Source organism: Mirounga leonina, unplaced genomic scaffold (genome assembly GCF_011800145.1).
Source record: "Mirounga leonina isolate KUSES-001 unplaced genomic scaffold, KU_Mleo_1.0 Mir_151, whole genome shotgun sequence".
Classification (NCBI taxonomy): domain Eukaryota; kingdom Metazoa; phylum Chordata; class Mammalia; order Carnivora; family Phocidae; genus Mirounga; species Mirounga leonina.
In genome coordinates this window covers 33,434,360-33,449,488 of record NW_023270377.1, presented here as the reverse complement: position 1 = coordinate 33,449,488, position 15,129 = coordinate 33,434,360, and the positions used below count along the sequence as shown (strand labels likewise).

The following is a 15,129-nucleotide window of genomic DNA, read 5'->3' as shown; positions in this document are numbered from 1 at the left end:
CCTTCCTTCCTTCCTTCCTTCCTTCCTTCCTTCCTTCCTTCCTCCCTCCCTCCCTCCCTTTCCTTTCTTTCTCTCTCTCTCTTTATTTTTCCCTCCCTCTCTCTCTCTCTTCTTTGATTCATCAACCTCAGTGATCCAAGGGAATTGCTAGAACACTTAGTGACTTCGAAAAGTACATTTGTAGGAGCCCTTGGTTTAACCTGGGAAAATCCCGAGCTGTCCAGTTGTGGAAAGTTGTGATTCTTGCCTGTAGGAGGCGCTCTTTGTCAGTGTTATCCTAAACCTGGAAGAGGGAGGGGGAAAAGGCAGGCGAGGCAGCCCTGACGTAGGCAGGAAATAAATTGTAAGGCTACCCAAAGAGAAGATCCAGTTTTCACTTGCAGAGGCAGCAAGTCTTGGGTTCACTTCCCGCGCAAATGGGAGTTTCTCTGGAACTTGGATTACGCCGAGGATTCTAATTTCTTTAAAACTTTATTTTCAGGCAATTTCCCCTGGAACCGTTTACCTCCAGAGGATCAACGGAATTGGATCTGAAGGTATGTAATTAGCACCTTTCTCCTGCTGAGCTCTTGCACTCTAGCCTTGTTCCTTGCTTTAGTCACAGACTAAACTGTGTTGCAAAAACTCTCGTGGGCAATGGCATTATTTCTGCCTGGATTTACTAGCCGTGTCAGGGAAAACGAAGGTTTAAAAAGCCTTAGGAAAGCTCCAACACAGACTTTTACAGGCGGAAATGTGCTAGTCCATGAATGCAAACAAAGTCCGGCGGACTCATTGAAGTCTGGCCAACTGAAGTGGAGACAAAGTCTGGCCCACTACAGATTGGAATTTTTGGGAAACTGCAGGGCAAACGTACGATACCTTAGAATTGGAATCCGTCTCCAAGAGGCCATTCATTTGGTTTCCGGTATCACAGACTACTCCGAGAAGGAAGACCTCATGGACGATCACATTAAAAATACCATTTTTTGTTCTTTCTCTGTCTCCCCCTCCCTCTTTCTCTCTCTCTAAGTAAGCTACACACTCAATGTGGGACTTAAACTCACAACCCTGAGATCAAGAGTCACATGCTCTACTTACTGAGCCAGCCAGACACCCCTCTATTTTCTTTTTCTAACAATAAAAGTAATATGTGTTCATTGCATAAAATCCGAGAAACTCAACAGGAGCCAAAAAGAGAATTTATAGTATCTGTATTTATACCACCTAGATATAACCACTCTTCATTACTGATGTTTTTTGTTAATATTCTCCTTCCTTTGGAAAGTGGTTTCTTGTTTCTAAATAGCCAAGTCTTGCAAAGAGAATATATACCTTGAGGCCTTATAGAATGAATAATATTACTGAAAAATTTTATTCGTTCATTGCTCCTCTGATTAGAATGGAATTTAGTATAGAAAATACCATATGAACTTTATGAACTGATCGGGTGGAAATACTAATTTAGGCAATTTGTGACTTCCTTCAATGATTTGAGCAACTCTTGTCCAAAACCACCCTTTCTTTTGGGGTCAAGGATTATGGCTTCTCTTTTTGTGCGATATGGACCTGTCCCGTTATGGTTGTTCTTGGATTAGTGGACACTTCTGAAATATAAATCCCCAGACTGCTTTATTTCTAAAATGAAAGGTGTAAAATAAAATAAAATAAAATAAAATAAAATAAAATAAAATAAAATGAAAGGTGTAAATCTAAGCACTATTTTTGCCATTTGGTGGAAATGAATTAAGAGTTCTAACAGGGAGAGATTGTGCTTTGTCATCTTCCCTTTTCACTAGCTTTCACCAGGGACGTTTTGATTTGGGAGAAATGAAGGTAAATTGGGTTCCAAAAAAGCTCCCTCCAGACCTCCAGAAGGGTCACCACGCAAGTGTTGGACTCATTTTTTTGACTATTGGTTTTTGAAGCAAGCTCACAGGAATTTTTATTTTTCAGCACTTTTGGGAAAGTCTCATGCCTGGAACGGAGGAGGCCTGGGAAGTTGGGGTTCTGTGTATACCTCCTCTCTCATGTGCTCCCCCACCTCTGTCTCTTTCAGGCTGGCCATGACATCTCAACGTCAGAATTCGGGTTTCCGTTCAGATGATAATGGTCAATCAAGCTTCCGTGGGAAGCTTCTGACTATTGATTCAAAGCTGGGGAACCAAGATGTGGAGGGCTTAAAGTTTCTCTGCCGAGACTGCGTCTCCCACAAGAAGCTGGAGAAGTCCAGCTCAGCCTCAGACATATTTGATCATCTATTGGAAGAGGAGTTGCTGAGTGAGGAAGACCCCTTCTTTCTAGCGGAACTCCTCTACATAATCAAGCAGAAATCGCTGCTGCGGTACCTCAACCAAAGCAAAGAGCAAGTGGAGAGTTTGCTGCCTACCCGAGGGAGGGTCTCTCTGTTCAGGTGAGGAGGGGTCTGTGATCAAGACGGTGCGGGGCGTGGGTGTTCCATCTAGTTTGTGTTCATTCGGGCCACTGGGCTTTGAAAGGAGGCTGGGGGGGTGCCTGGGTGGCTCAGTCGTTGGGCGTCTGCCTTCGGCTCAGGTCATGATCCCAGAGTCCTGGGATCGAGCCCCAAATCGGGCTCCCTGCTCAGCAGGAAGCCTGCTTCTTCCTCTCCACTCCCCCTGCTTGTGTTTCCTCTCTCGCTGTCTCTCTCTGTCAAATAAATAAAATCTTAAAAAAAAAAAAACCTGTTTAAAAAAAAAAAGAAAGGCTGGGATTAAGATCTTTTTCTTATCTATGTTCTTGGATGACACAGTGCTTCTAAACCAGGAGATCTCTCCAAGGCAGGTTACCCATGAGATGAGAGGTTGGGAGGTCAGCAAGGGTTTTCAAAGCCCCACTCTGGGCCTGGCAGTGGCTGCCCTTGGTTGGCTTCTCACCAACAAAGGAAGCCTGCCTCAACAAAGAAGGCCTTCCCTTTCCTTTTACTCTCCCATTCACAGACAACCCTTCCTGTGAGTCACTGTGGGGACTCAAAGGGAGGGAATGCATGTGTTCTTGCGGCCAAATAAGCAAAATGAAAAAGGAGATGTGTCTCTGGGGTAGGGAAGGACATCATTTATGCCATGTCCAGTTTCAAATTTTCATACATTTTTGGGTGAAGCCCAGAGAGGTAAAATACAGACATTTTACCCATGGGGTGACATACAGGCATTTGGTCTATCATGGGTCAGACCTTAGATAACACGATTTTATTTATTTAAGATTTTTTATTTGTAATTGAGATATAATTGACCTACAACATTATAATAGTTTTAGGTGTACAACATCATGATTTGATATATGTATATATTGTGAAATGATCGCCATAGTAAATTTGACATTTATCACCACATATAGTTATAAATTTTATTTTTGTGATGAGAACTTTTAAAACCCACTCATTAGCAACTTTCAAATATATAACACAGTTTAGTTGATCTTTGAGCCTGCCTCTACCGCTTATTGTGTTATCTTTTTAAATTTTATTTTATTTTTAATCTTATTTTTTGAGAGAGAGAGCGAGCACGTGTGCGCGCGGGGGCGCGGGGTTGGGGGGGAAGGGAGACAGAGAATCTTAAGCAGACTCCATGCTCAGTGTGGAGCCTGATGCAGGGCTTGATCTCACAACCCTGAAGTCATGACCTGAGCCAAAATCAAGTCAGAGACTTACCCGACTACACCATCCCGGCGCCCCCTTACTGTGTTATCTTAATGTAATAGGCCACTTAAAGCTCGGAGTTTTAGTTTTGAATCTGTACAGTGGGATTCAAAATTGTCTACTCATAGGTTGTGATCATTCACGTGAAAGAGAATGTTTATTAAAAAAGCACTTGATTTACTATGCTGTCCTCTGCAAGTGTGAGGTTTTATTTGTCTCTCTGGATGTGTGTCTTAGAAACCTGCTCTATGAACTGTCAGAAAGCATCGGCTCAGAGAACTTAAAGGACATGATCTTCCTTCTGAGGGAATCGATTCCCAAAATCCAGATGGTAAGTGTGTCATATAGAGTAGGGTATTTGTGAGCACTGCCGTAATCACTGTTGGAATATGCCGGACAGGGTTTTCAGGAAGGGTTTTTATTTGCTGGAGATGATGTCATACAGCGCTTAGGAACATTGACTTCGGTGCTGGACGGGCCTGGGTTCTAGTCCTGGTTCTAGCGCCTTGATGTGGGGCGAGTGATTGCAGCTTTCTGAGTCTCTGTTTTCTCATGTGTCATATTGCGGACAATCACACTCCTTCCTTCCAGGACTGTTGGGAGAATTCGACAACATAATGTGGGTAAAATTTGGCACCTAGTAATCAGGTGGTAAGTGGTTAAACTGCTCTTGGCACCCACTGTGTTTTCCCGTAGAGAAATGTGTGGAAATGAGGAGGCAGGAAATCATGGCAGAGTGAGAATGAGTCGTTCCTCATCTACAGTAGGTGTGCTTTCTGAGGGACCCTGCGTGTCCTTTTGAGGAACTTTGCATTATCTCCTGTGTAGGGTTTTTGTGAAAATCAAATGAGACATATGTTTGAGGATGTGCTTTGTAGAGGGCTGTACAGGTGTTTTGAACTAATGGTAGTATTTTTAATAATAACATAATTGCTGTCTATTAATATTATTGCTATATGGGTCATATTTAAGGGTAGCAAAGTAGCAGCAGGTCTCTCTTCCAGGCCTCAAAACTTTGTATGTTTTCCTTTTGATTCTAATATCAACTTGTAACAAGCAAGTTAGTTAACTTAGGAAGGGGCCACTTTTCAAATTTTACCCTTTAACATTACTTTATAATTGTGCTATTCAACGGCTATTTTGTTTTTTAAAGATTTTATTTATTTATTTGACAGAGACAGAGATAGCAAGAACATGGACACAAGCAGGGGGAGTAGGAGAGGGAGCAGCAGGGAGCCCGATGCGGGGCTCAATCCCAGGACCCTGGGATCATGACCTGAGCCGAAGGCAGACACTTAACAACTGAGCCACCCAGGCACCCCATCAGCCGCTATTTTTATTAGATTTTAAGTTATGCAATGTCTGATAACATACAAAAAACAAGTAACGTGGGGCGCCTGGGTGGCTCAGATGGTTGGGCGTCTGCCTTCGGCTCGGGTCGTGATCTCAGGGTCCTGGGATCGAGTCCCGCATCGGGCTCCCTGCTCTTTGGGAGCCTGCTTCTCCCTCTGCCTTTCTCTCTCGCTCTGTCTCTCATGAATAAAAAACAAACAAACAAACAAAAAAAACAAGTAACGTGTATAGAAGTTATGAAATGTAGTACTAAGTGAACAGCCATGAACCACCCCCCATGCAACTTAGGAATGCGAATATCACCCACCCTGTCGAGCCTGCATTGCACACGTAGCCCCCCCATATCACATTCTCCTGAGATCAGCTGATATTATGACAAATAAAATTGGTTTTCAGAAAAATCACTGAGGAGTGGGAAGCTGTTTTACATGGGGTGGGTCAAATGAGGCCTGTGTAACTAATTCATTAAATATATTTCCTGGTGTCCGACCTGTAGACCTGAGTAGGTTCATTTTGTTTACATTGCTCACAGTCTTTGAGATCTTTTTTCCTCTTTTAGAGCCCTCAGGGATTTTAGTCTCTATATCTTTTGATGAGTCATTTCTTGAGGCTCCTTTTTTCTTGAGGTTGGTTGTGGGTTCTGTGGGGTTGGGGACTGAGGCTTACTCATCATTATAGGTCCAGAACCTTGTAGAGTCTGTTACAAAATGGTGCTCTGAATGAAAGCATGAATGAATGGGATGGATACAATCTTCCTTTTCTCTTTCTGAGAAAATGGCCTGAGCCCTTTCTGTTTATATGCTTTTACCATGAATAACTAGAGAGATTAGCAGGATGAACTAAACCACCTTGATGGGATGGGCAAAGATACATGGCTAACATTCTTATACTTACTGCCACTTGTCAGAATCTAGTAATTTTCTCCCTTAGATAGCCCCTGAAAGTTCTGATACATTTTTGTTTTTGTTTTTTACACTTCTTTTCTTTTCTTTTTATCTTTTTATTCTTTAAAAAAAAAACCCAACAAGACACAAGTGTAGAAAAATGACATAAAACAAACATACAGATTAATGAATTATTATAAGGCTCATCCTTTTGCAACCATCACCCAGGTCAAGAATTTGAATTTTACCAGTCACTCGAGAAACCCCTCCATTTACCCCATTCCAATCACAACCCTTCCCACCCCCTAGAAGAACCACTGTCCTGGCTTTTATAGCAACAATGTTCTGATGTTTCTTTATGGTTTTGTCATTTACCTGTGCATCCCTAGATGTCAAGTTTAGTCTTGGCCAGTTTTTTTCTTTTGAGTGTTTTTTAATCTACAGGTTAAACTCCTCTCCCTCCAACCCCTCCCTTTCTTTTTTTTTTTTTTTAAAAGATTTTATTTATTTATTTGAGAGAGAGAATGAGATAGAGAGAGCACATGAGAGAGGGGAGGGTCAGAGGGAGAAGCAGACTCCCTGCTGAGCAGGGAGCCCCATGCGGGACTCGATCCCGGGATTCCAGGATCATGACCTGAGCCGAAGGCAGTCGCTTAACCAACTGAGCCACCCAGGTGCCCACTTTTTTTTTTTTTTTTAACATTTATCTGTTGAAGAGGCCCGGGACAATTGGTGGGTAGAATTTCCCCCAGTCTGAGTTTTGTTGATTGTGTGTGCTTGGTACCGTTCAGCACGCTCCTGTCTTCCGCATTTCCTGCAAACTGGTAGCTGGATTCAGAGGCCAAATGTCTCAGCATTAGAAGAGATTTCCTATAGTTTGAAAAGCTCTCCAGGTTATTCTGATAATATTCTCTTCCAGTTTAGAGCAGCCTTTCACAATTTCTCTAGTCTCTGGGTTTATAAATACAATGAAACCACTCTCTGTGGTTATACCTCTCCCTGTGTCATGAAAGGAAGTTCATACTAACCACGACAGGGTGGGGGATGAGGAAATGGGCAGGAGTCCCTGGTATGCTTCACACCAAGCCATGATTTTCTAGTAGGAAAAACTGGGGAGTGTATTTCTTCCTGAACTTCCTACGTGGGTCTTAGACCTTAGCTTGCAGGCATCTGTGGTTTGTGGCCAGAAGCATTCCAAACATTTTGCCCCCTGCTAAATTAGCTTTTAAGTCATTGAAGGCCCATTCTCAAGTGGCCAAAGGATTTTATGCTTTTCTCATTCAGTACGATAGTAAAAGGAGCAATCACGGTATTTCCCTGTGGCATAGAACTGTGGGAATAGCCGGTCAGATTCAGGAAAAGTACACTGCTTGGGTTCCAAATGATCTCAGCTTTATTCCAAAGGAGATCTATTTCTTCATGTGAGAATTGTGGCTGAGTTATATGCCCTAGATAATCCAGATTGATCTCTATTGGATGTTCTTGAAGTGGGTAAAGGACAATCTCTAGCAACCCAGATGAAGTTTTAGTACCAGGGCTTCATAAGGCTGCATTATCTGCTGTTGCGATTGCAAAATATTTTGTCACAGAAATAAATTGTTTAGCAGCCAGGTGGGGAGGGCCTAAACTTCCCTCAGTCAAAAAGGAAAGGTTCTAAATTCACAGGGTCTCTCTCGAGTTAGAAAAATGACCATTGTAGGGTGTTCTAGGATTCCTTTTTGATAACTTTCGTACAAGTTCATAGGAGTATAGCTGCCTTCACACCTTCCGAGAGACCCAAAAACAGTCCGGAAATCCGTTCTCGGGTAGTAATCAAATGAACGTTGGATGTAAAGGAAACCACACCCAAATCTACTAGCGTAGCAAAGAAGCAGAAAAAAGCTTTCAGACACTTCCTGCTAGTATTTACTGGGGTGGTGTTCTTAAAGTACGGATTCTATTTCGACTGTGTGTGTGTGTGTGTGTGTGCGTGTGTAGAAGGTGTCATTTACCAAACATCGCATAAACTGTTTTCAAAGTATGAAGAATTTCCATCATTGCTTCTAGAATCATGTCTTAGTCCCTTTTCTTCCTCCTGGTAGGATGCTGTCAAAAATAGGGGTCTGTTTTAAGGTTCAGTGAGAGCTCATTTTCATGTGACCCACTGCAGAACTTTGGTGGATTCCCTCTGACCCCTTTGCCCAGCTGATCAACTCTGGACAAATCTTTCTGCACCCCCTTCTCTCTTCTGCTTTATTCCCTGGCCAAGCTGTTGGTGTGCTAGGGCTGCAGGTGGGGACATATACTCTTCTTTGCCTTTTTGGCTCTCTTCCTTGTCCCTGGAATTTCTTAAAAAATTATAATCTCTCAGGGGCGCCTGGCTAGCTCATTTGGTAGAGCATGTGACTCTTGATCTTGGGTTTGTGAGTTCAAGCCCCACATTGGGTGTAGAGATTACTTAAAAATAAAAATCTTTGGGGCGCCTGGGTGGCTCAGTCGTTAAGCGTCTGCCTTCAGCTCAGGTCATGATTCCGGGGTCCTGGGATCGAGCCCCGCATCAGGCTCCCTGCTCCGCAGGAGGCCTGCTTCTCCCTCTCCCACTCCCCCTGCTTGTGTTCCCTCTCTCGCTGTGTTTCTCTCTGTCAAATAAATAAAATCTTAAAAAAATAAAAAAATAAAAATAAAAATCTTTGAAAAAAATTTATAATCTTTCTTTGATCGGTTGAGAACAGAAATCAAGTAAGATTTTGTAACTCTGGCCTTTCCCTTGTTTGTTGCCATCTTGAGTGCCTTATTTGGAAACACCGCACGCACGCTCGCACGCGCTCAGTAACCCTTCCTCATCCTGTGTTATTGCTCAGTCTCCCTCCTTCCCTCTACTGCCAAACTTCTTGAAAGGATAGTTTGTATAAACTCTTTCTCCACTAACTCAACTCTGGGTCACATTTCAGTGCATTTCAATATGACTTCAGCTTCCTTCATTCCAATGAAACTTCTTGCTGAAGCCAACATGAACCTCCTCATAACCAGGTTTTTAGTTTCACATCATTTCCACATGTGGTTTACTTTGCCCTTTCCTTTCCATTGCCAACATGGCAAAGGAATGTCCTTTTCCATGTTGGCAATGAAGACCTAGTCATCCTTCCAGAATCCCCTCCCAGAGCAGCTTGTGTGAAGTCTGCTTTGTGCCATAGATGAATGATGAATAAATGAGTGGTATCACCACTGGAAGTTATCTTGGATTCTTCCTTCATTTCTTCACCCACTTCCAACTGATCTCCACAACTCACCAAATTCTATTTCAGAAATACTCCTCAAACCCAGTGCCTCCTCTGTGTTTCCACCACTGGCTTTAGACCAGGTCTTGATCGTCTCTTTGCCAGGGTATTTAATATTACTGCCAATATTTTCTAATTCCTTTCCTCCCCCAACCTGTTTCAAGACTTCCACTCAAAAACCAGTGTGCTCACGTTACTATTCTCCTTAAAAACTACTACTGACACTCCTTGATGCGTGGGACACATGCAAAACTCCGCACATACTGTGTGTCTGTGTGTTCCTTCACGGTCCCATAGCAGCCCCCTGTTTTGACCATGACCTAGCTCTTATCAGGGTTTGCACTCAAGCCTCCTTCTCAATGTTCCTGAACAGACTGTCCCTTTTCAGCCATTCAACCATTCAGTATGTCTGGAGACCTCTTCCCAGTTCCCACCCTGCTGATGCTCATGTACCTAGTGAGATAGTGTGCAGAGGTTCACTTTTGACGAATTACTCTTTTCTGTGGGCTCTAGTGTAAGGTCATTCGTATATATTTTTTCATAACCAGCTTAATACACTGAGAAGCCCTGTTCACTGAAAAGATTATGGTGCCTTCCACCCCACATGTAATTCAATATTAAAATAATACTAGCCAATTTGCGATTTTTCCCAGCAGCATTTAAGAAATTTTTTCTCTTTTAAAATACTAAATATTTGCCCCCTGTGTCTTTGGTGCCTCTGTTTTGTTGCCGCCCTAATCTAAGTATATCATTTACAGCTGTGAGTGAGAGGCAGTGTCGCTCAATGGCTAATTAGAGGAACTTTGACATCAGACTGCCAGGGTTCAGATACCAGCTCTGCCACTTATTGGCTCTGTGACTTTGGACAAGTTGTTGAATCCCAGTTATCTCATCTTTAAAATGGGGGTTATACCCAGAAGCAAATAATACATTATATGTTAATTAATTGAATTTGAATAAAAGATAAATAAAATGGGGGTTATATAGTATCTAGCCTTATTGGCTTGTTTTTGAGGTTAATATACAGCAAACACTGCCCGGTACGTAGTAAGTTATGTATATTTGGTATTTGTTATTAATATAGATAACTTACTTGGAAATGCCTCTTCCCCCATACTGTTGAACTCCTCAGGGACAAACACTGTTCCTTATTCATCATTGCAAAACCTGGTGACTAGTCGCCGTGCAGGTAATGTTTCAAGAATGAATGGATCATCAGAAGGCAAGTAAATGTGACTCCATTGATTCTCTTGCAGACCTCTCTAAGTTTCCTGGCATATCTGGAGAAACAAGGTCTAATAGATGAAGATAATCTGAGGTTACTGGAGGATCTCTGCAGAAGAGTTGTACCTAACCTTATGAGAAAGATAGAAAAATATAAAAGAGAGAAAGGTAACTAGCTTACACTTGCTTGCTTGCACAAGACCATGGGAATTCTTTTTTTTTTTTTTTTAAGATTTTATTTATTTATTTGAGAGAGCGAAAGAGAGAGAGAGCACAGAGGGAGAGGGAGAAGCCAACTCACCGCTGAGCGATCCCAGGACCCTGAGATCATGACCTGAGCTGAAGGCAGATGCTTAACCGACTGAGCCACCCAGGTGCCCAAGACCATGGGAATTCTTAAACTAATTGGTCCTATATGACGTTTACTCATCACTCTGATAATATTCTCTTAGGAAAGCCAGAACTTTCTCCCCATCTGTTCATTCAAGACATATTTATTGAATACATACTCTGAACTAGGCTCAGTTTTTGAAGGTGGAGACACAGAAATGTATATAAAGCAAAGCTCCTGCTATCTTGGAGCTTATATTCTAGTGAAGAAAAGTAGTTTCATTTTATTTTATTTTTTTAAAGATTTTATTTATCCGACAGAGAGAGACACAACGAGAGAGGGAACACAAGCAGGGGGCATGGGAGAGGGAGAAGCAGGCTTTCCGACAAGCAGGGAGCCCGATGTGGGACTCGATCCCAGGACCCCAGGATCATGACCTGAACCAAAAGCAGATGCTTAACGACTGAGCCACCCAGGCACCCAAGAAAAGTAGTTTTAGAAAAATGTCTTTTCCTCCTTACATGGGGGTGAGAGTATAGAAAAAACATTTTGAATGAAATAACAAAAAAGAAGGAGGCAGGATAGCTTAGGGATTAAGAATGAGGTCTATGGAGTCAGATTGCCAGGACTCCACTTATTAATGGGGTAGTGGTTCTTTTCTTAACCTTTCACTTTCCCCATCTGTAAAGTGGGGATAATAACAGTACCTACCTCATGGGTGTTTTGAGGATCGAATGAAGTAATTCCTATAAAATGCATGTCTGGCATAGAATAAAACATGTTGCTATGAATATGTTTGTCAGAAAGTCATGAAAACTTTAATTTTCTCAGAAATTACTACCAGAGAAGAAGAATTTTATTTCCTTGTTTTTTTTTTTGATCCTGTCTTGTGAAGGTAATATCATTAAAGGTAATAGCAGAAGGTGGAAATCAAACCTGGTTGCCTTACCATATATCAATATGCTAAGTATTTGTGTTTTTCCAGGTCCTGTTTCTCCTCTGTTAAACAAGAGCTACAAATAAAAATGCATGAGTATAGGGGTGTGGGGTGGCTCAGTCGGTTAAGCACCTGCCTTTGGCTCAGGTTCTCCCTCTCCCTCTGTTGCTCCCTCTGCTTTTTCTCTCTCTCTGTCAAATAAATAAAAATTTCTTTAAAAAATGTATGAGTATATTCATGAAGCTTTTATACCACACCCATATTTTAATTCAGTGAGTCAATTTGGTGTACAAATATCTTTGGTTAAAAACGAAACTAGCTAAAAGGAAACTTCTCTCTAAGAATTCTATAAATAGGGATCCCTGCTCAGCAGGGAGCCTGCTTCCCCCTCTCCTGCTCCCCTTGCTTGTGCGCTCTCTCTCTCTCTCACACTCTGTCAAGTAAATAAAAAATAAAATCTTAAAAAAAAAAAATGAATTCTATAAATACAAAATGAGTTGAGGAACAAAATATCCTGTTGTTAAATTGATAAAATCTCAAAAATAACTAAAGCAATGAATAAATGCATAATTTAAGTAAAAGTTATGAAGAATAAAAATGATTCTTATAACCAAAGTTATCAGTGAGAAATAAAAAGCAGGGAGTTGATGTCAAAAGTACATTTAGAATCCTCACTGAACGCTGAACGCTGAGATTTTTTTTTTCTGATTACAATTGCCATTTTCCTGTAGTTAGTATCCCCCACAAAATAAACAGGGTAGGTGGTCACGTGATTTTGGATACTTGAACTCTGGAGAAGGCACTCTAATGTTTATGTAGTAAATGCCTCAGTGAGTCTTGAGACCTGAGCTTTATATCAGAAGAAGAATTCTGATTGTGATTTTTCTTTTCTACAACCTCCCTGCTGAGTGATCTCTTTTGGGTGTCAAAAGAAAACAAACCAACTTGTTTTCCTCTGCTACTCTCACACCAACACTTCTGGAACACTTCTGACATAGATGGCTAGGATTTTTCCATACCAAGCAATTCTCTAAGTCTCTGCAGATACCAGCTGGGTATCCTATGATTTAATCCCATTCTCACACTAACCAGAGTTAGCACAGACCTTAACTAAATTAGGTTAAGGGCTCAGTGCCCTAAGACTGCCCCCCCCCACTTCAGACACCAGTCGCAAGTTAGTCGGTCCCCAGAACACCCACGGCTTCTGACCGATTTGGCTACAAACTGAGGGTTCCCATGACCCCCTTCAGGTTCAGTCATTTGCTAGAACAGCTCACAGAACTCAGGAAAACTGTTTACTTACTAAATTACTTGTTTATTATAAAAAGATTTGACTTAGCAACAGCCAAATGTAAGAAATGCATAGGGCAGGGTATGGGGGAAGGAGCATAAAGCTTCCAGGCCCTTTCCAGGCAGCTTACTCTTCCAGCATCTCTACATGTTCACCATCCTGGAAGCTCTCCAAGTCCCTTCAGTTAGGGATTGTTATGGAGGCTTCATATGTAGGCACAACTGGGTAAATCGTTGGCCATTATGATTAATTCAACCTCTAGCCCTTCTCCTTTTCCCAGGGGTCTGAGTGTGGGGTGGGAAGTTCCAATCCTCTGACCACAGGTTTATTCCCCTGGCTCCCAGCCCATCCCCCTCTGGAGGCTGCCCAGGAGCCCCAATCACCAGTCATCATTAGCCTCTTATTAGCAAGAGAGACTTTGCACTTCCGAGATTCCAAGAGTTTTAGGAGCTCTGTGCCAGGAAAAAGAGGGCAGAGATCAAATATATATATTTATTACTATATCATAGATATCAATTAATATTTCAGTATTGACTTTAGTATAGTCCTAAGAGCTTGGGCTTAATTCTTCCATTTAGGATGAAGGACTAAAGAACTGAAAAGATGGTAAGGGTGCAGATTTTGGACTTTCCCTCAAGTGTATGTGATCCAAAGACAAAGTCCATTGTATCCGATTAGGACACAAGCTCTAATTAAGGACCACCAGGATAATTTCCTGAGTTTTCTTAGCCTTGGTGTTTGCTTTAGTATTTTAAATTTATTAAAAATAATGTATCATAATTAGAATAAAATTAAATAAAAATTCGAATAATGACAATACAGTTTATCTACTGTCAGCCCATTCCCCAGAGATAATCATTGTTTGCTGTTTGGAGTATATATAGAGAGACAATTTGTGTGTGTGTGTGTGTTTGTGTGTGTGTATAGATAGCTAGATGAATATATATTTAACTAAAATCTTGCTAATCATATCCTATAACTTGGTTTAGTCCCACCTAATATATCTCACATTTCCCCATGTACATAATACAGACATAGCTCATTGTTATTAATGGTTCCATAGAAATACATTTTATATACATAACATTTATTTAATCACCACTTTTGAATGGTTTTTTCTTGGATTTTTTTTTTCTTTTCCTTCTTCCTTCCTTCCTCCCTTCCTTCTTTTCTTCTTTCTTTATCTTTTTTGCTAGAGTCTGAATTCTGGTTTTATTTTTTGAGGTAATGCTTTTGTAATCTCTACGTGGCCATTATCTGACACATTAAATACCATAAGTTCTCGGGGTGCCTGGGTGGCTCAGTCGTTAGGTGTCTGCCTTCAGCTCAGGTCATGGTCCCAGGGGGTCCTGGGATCGAGTCCCGCATCGGGCTCCCTGCTCTGCGGGAGGCCTGCTTCTCCCTCTCCCACTCCCCCTGCTTGTGTTCCCTCTCTCACTATGTCTCTCTCTGTCAAATAAATGAAGTCTTAAGAAAAAAAAATACCGTAAGTTCCGAAATAGTATTTAGCAAAGCATATAGTAATTTTAAGGAACTAATAAAATTATAAGAATAATAAAAACATAAATACAAAAGAAATAAAATATAATAAAAGGAATGAGAATGTAATGATAAAGAAAAACAATTTATAAGTTCACATTTTTTTTTTCTAGGTGTATGTGTACACCTCTTTAAGCAAATGGCACTATAAATCTTCAGGTCCCTATAAAATAATTTCTTTTTAAAGATATTTATTTATTTATTTATTTGAGACAGAGAGAATGAGAGAGAGAGAGCACATGAGAGGGGGGAGGGTCAGAGGCAGAAGCAGGCTCCCTGCCGGGCAGGGAGCCCGATGCGGGACTCGATCCAGGGACTCCAGGATCATGACCTGAGCTGAAGGCAGTCGCTTAACCAACTGAGCCACCCAGGCGCCCTAAAATAATTTCTTTTGATGATTGGTTATCTTGGATTGCTACTAGTCAGATGATGATTTTTGTCTTACTATCTTTGATTCTATTTGCAGCCTCCCAGGTAGTGAGACCTCCAATAGACAGAGAACCTGAGTCATTGCATCAAAGAGGGGAAGGACCATTTTCCCGTTCAGACTTTGAACAGTTGTTAGAAGCCTTACCAGCCTTACCGGTAGGTTCATTGGTGTGTTGGTAAATGTTTAACCACCAGCTCTTTTATTTATTTATTTATTTATTTATTTATTTATTTATTTATTTATTTATTT

The 15,129-nt window shown here is 41.4% G+C and overlaps 2 protein-coding genes across 4 annotated transcripts in view; both read left to right on the top strand.

The window, feature by feature from the left end:
• CFLAR (CASP8 and FADD like apoptosis regulator) overlaps positions 1-537 on the top strand; it is a 57,396-nt gene extending 56,859 nt beyond the window's left edge. The window contains exon 11 of the mRNA XM_035007396.1: positions 482-537. The gene's annotated coding sequence lies outside the window, so the exon portion shown is untranslated. The remainder of the gene's footprint in view (positions 1-481) is intronic.
• The window catches only part of CASP10 (caspase 10), a 48,948-nt gene that overhangs the window by 15,543 nt on the left and 18,276 nt on the right, over positions 1-15,129 (top strand). For all 3 annotated transcript variants that reach the window (XR_004679616.1, XR_004679615.1, XM_035007401.1), the window contains exons 2-6: positions 482-536; positions 2,039-2,392; positions 3,872-3,965; positions 10,385-10,520; positions 14,917-15,035. Coding sequence is in view for 1 of the 3 variants with exons in the window: in XM_035007401.1 (XP_034863292.1) it covers positions 2,046-2,392; positions 3,872-3,965; positions 10,385-10,520; positions 14,917-15,035 (696 nt within the window). In the remaining 2 variants the exon portion in view is untranslated. The remainder of the gene's footprint in view (positions 1-481; positions 537-2,038; positions 2,393-3,871; positions 3,966-10,384; positions 10,521-14,916; positions 15,036-15,129) is intronic.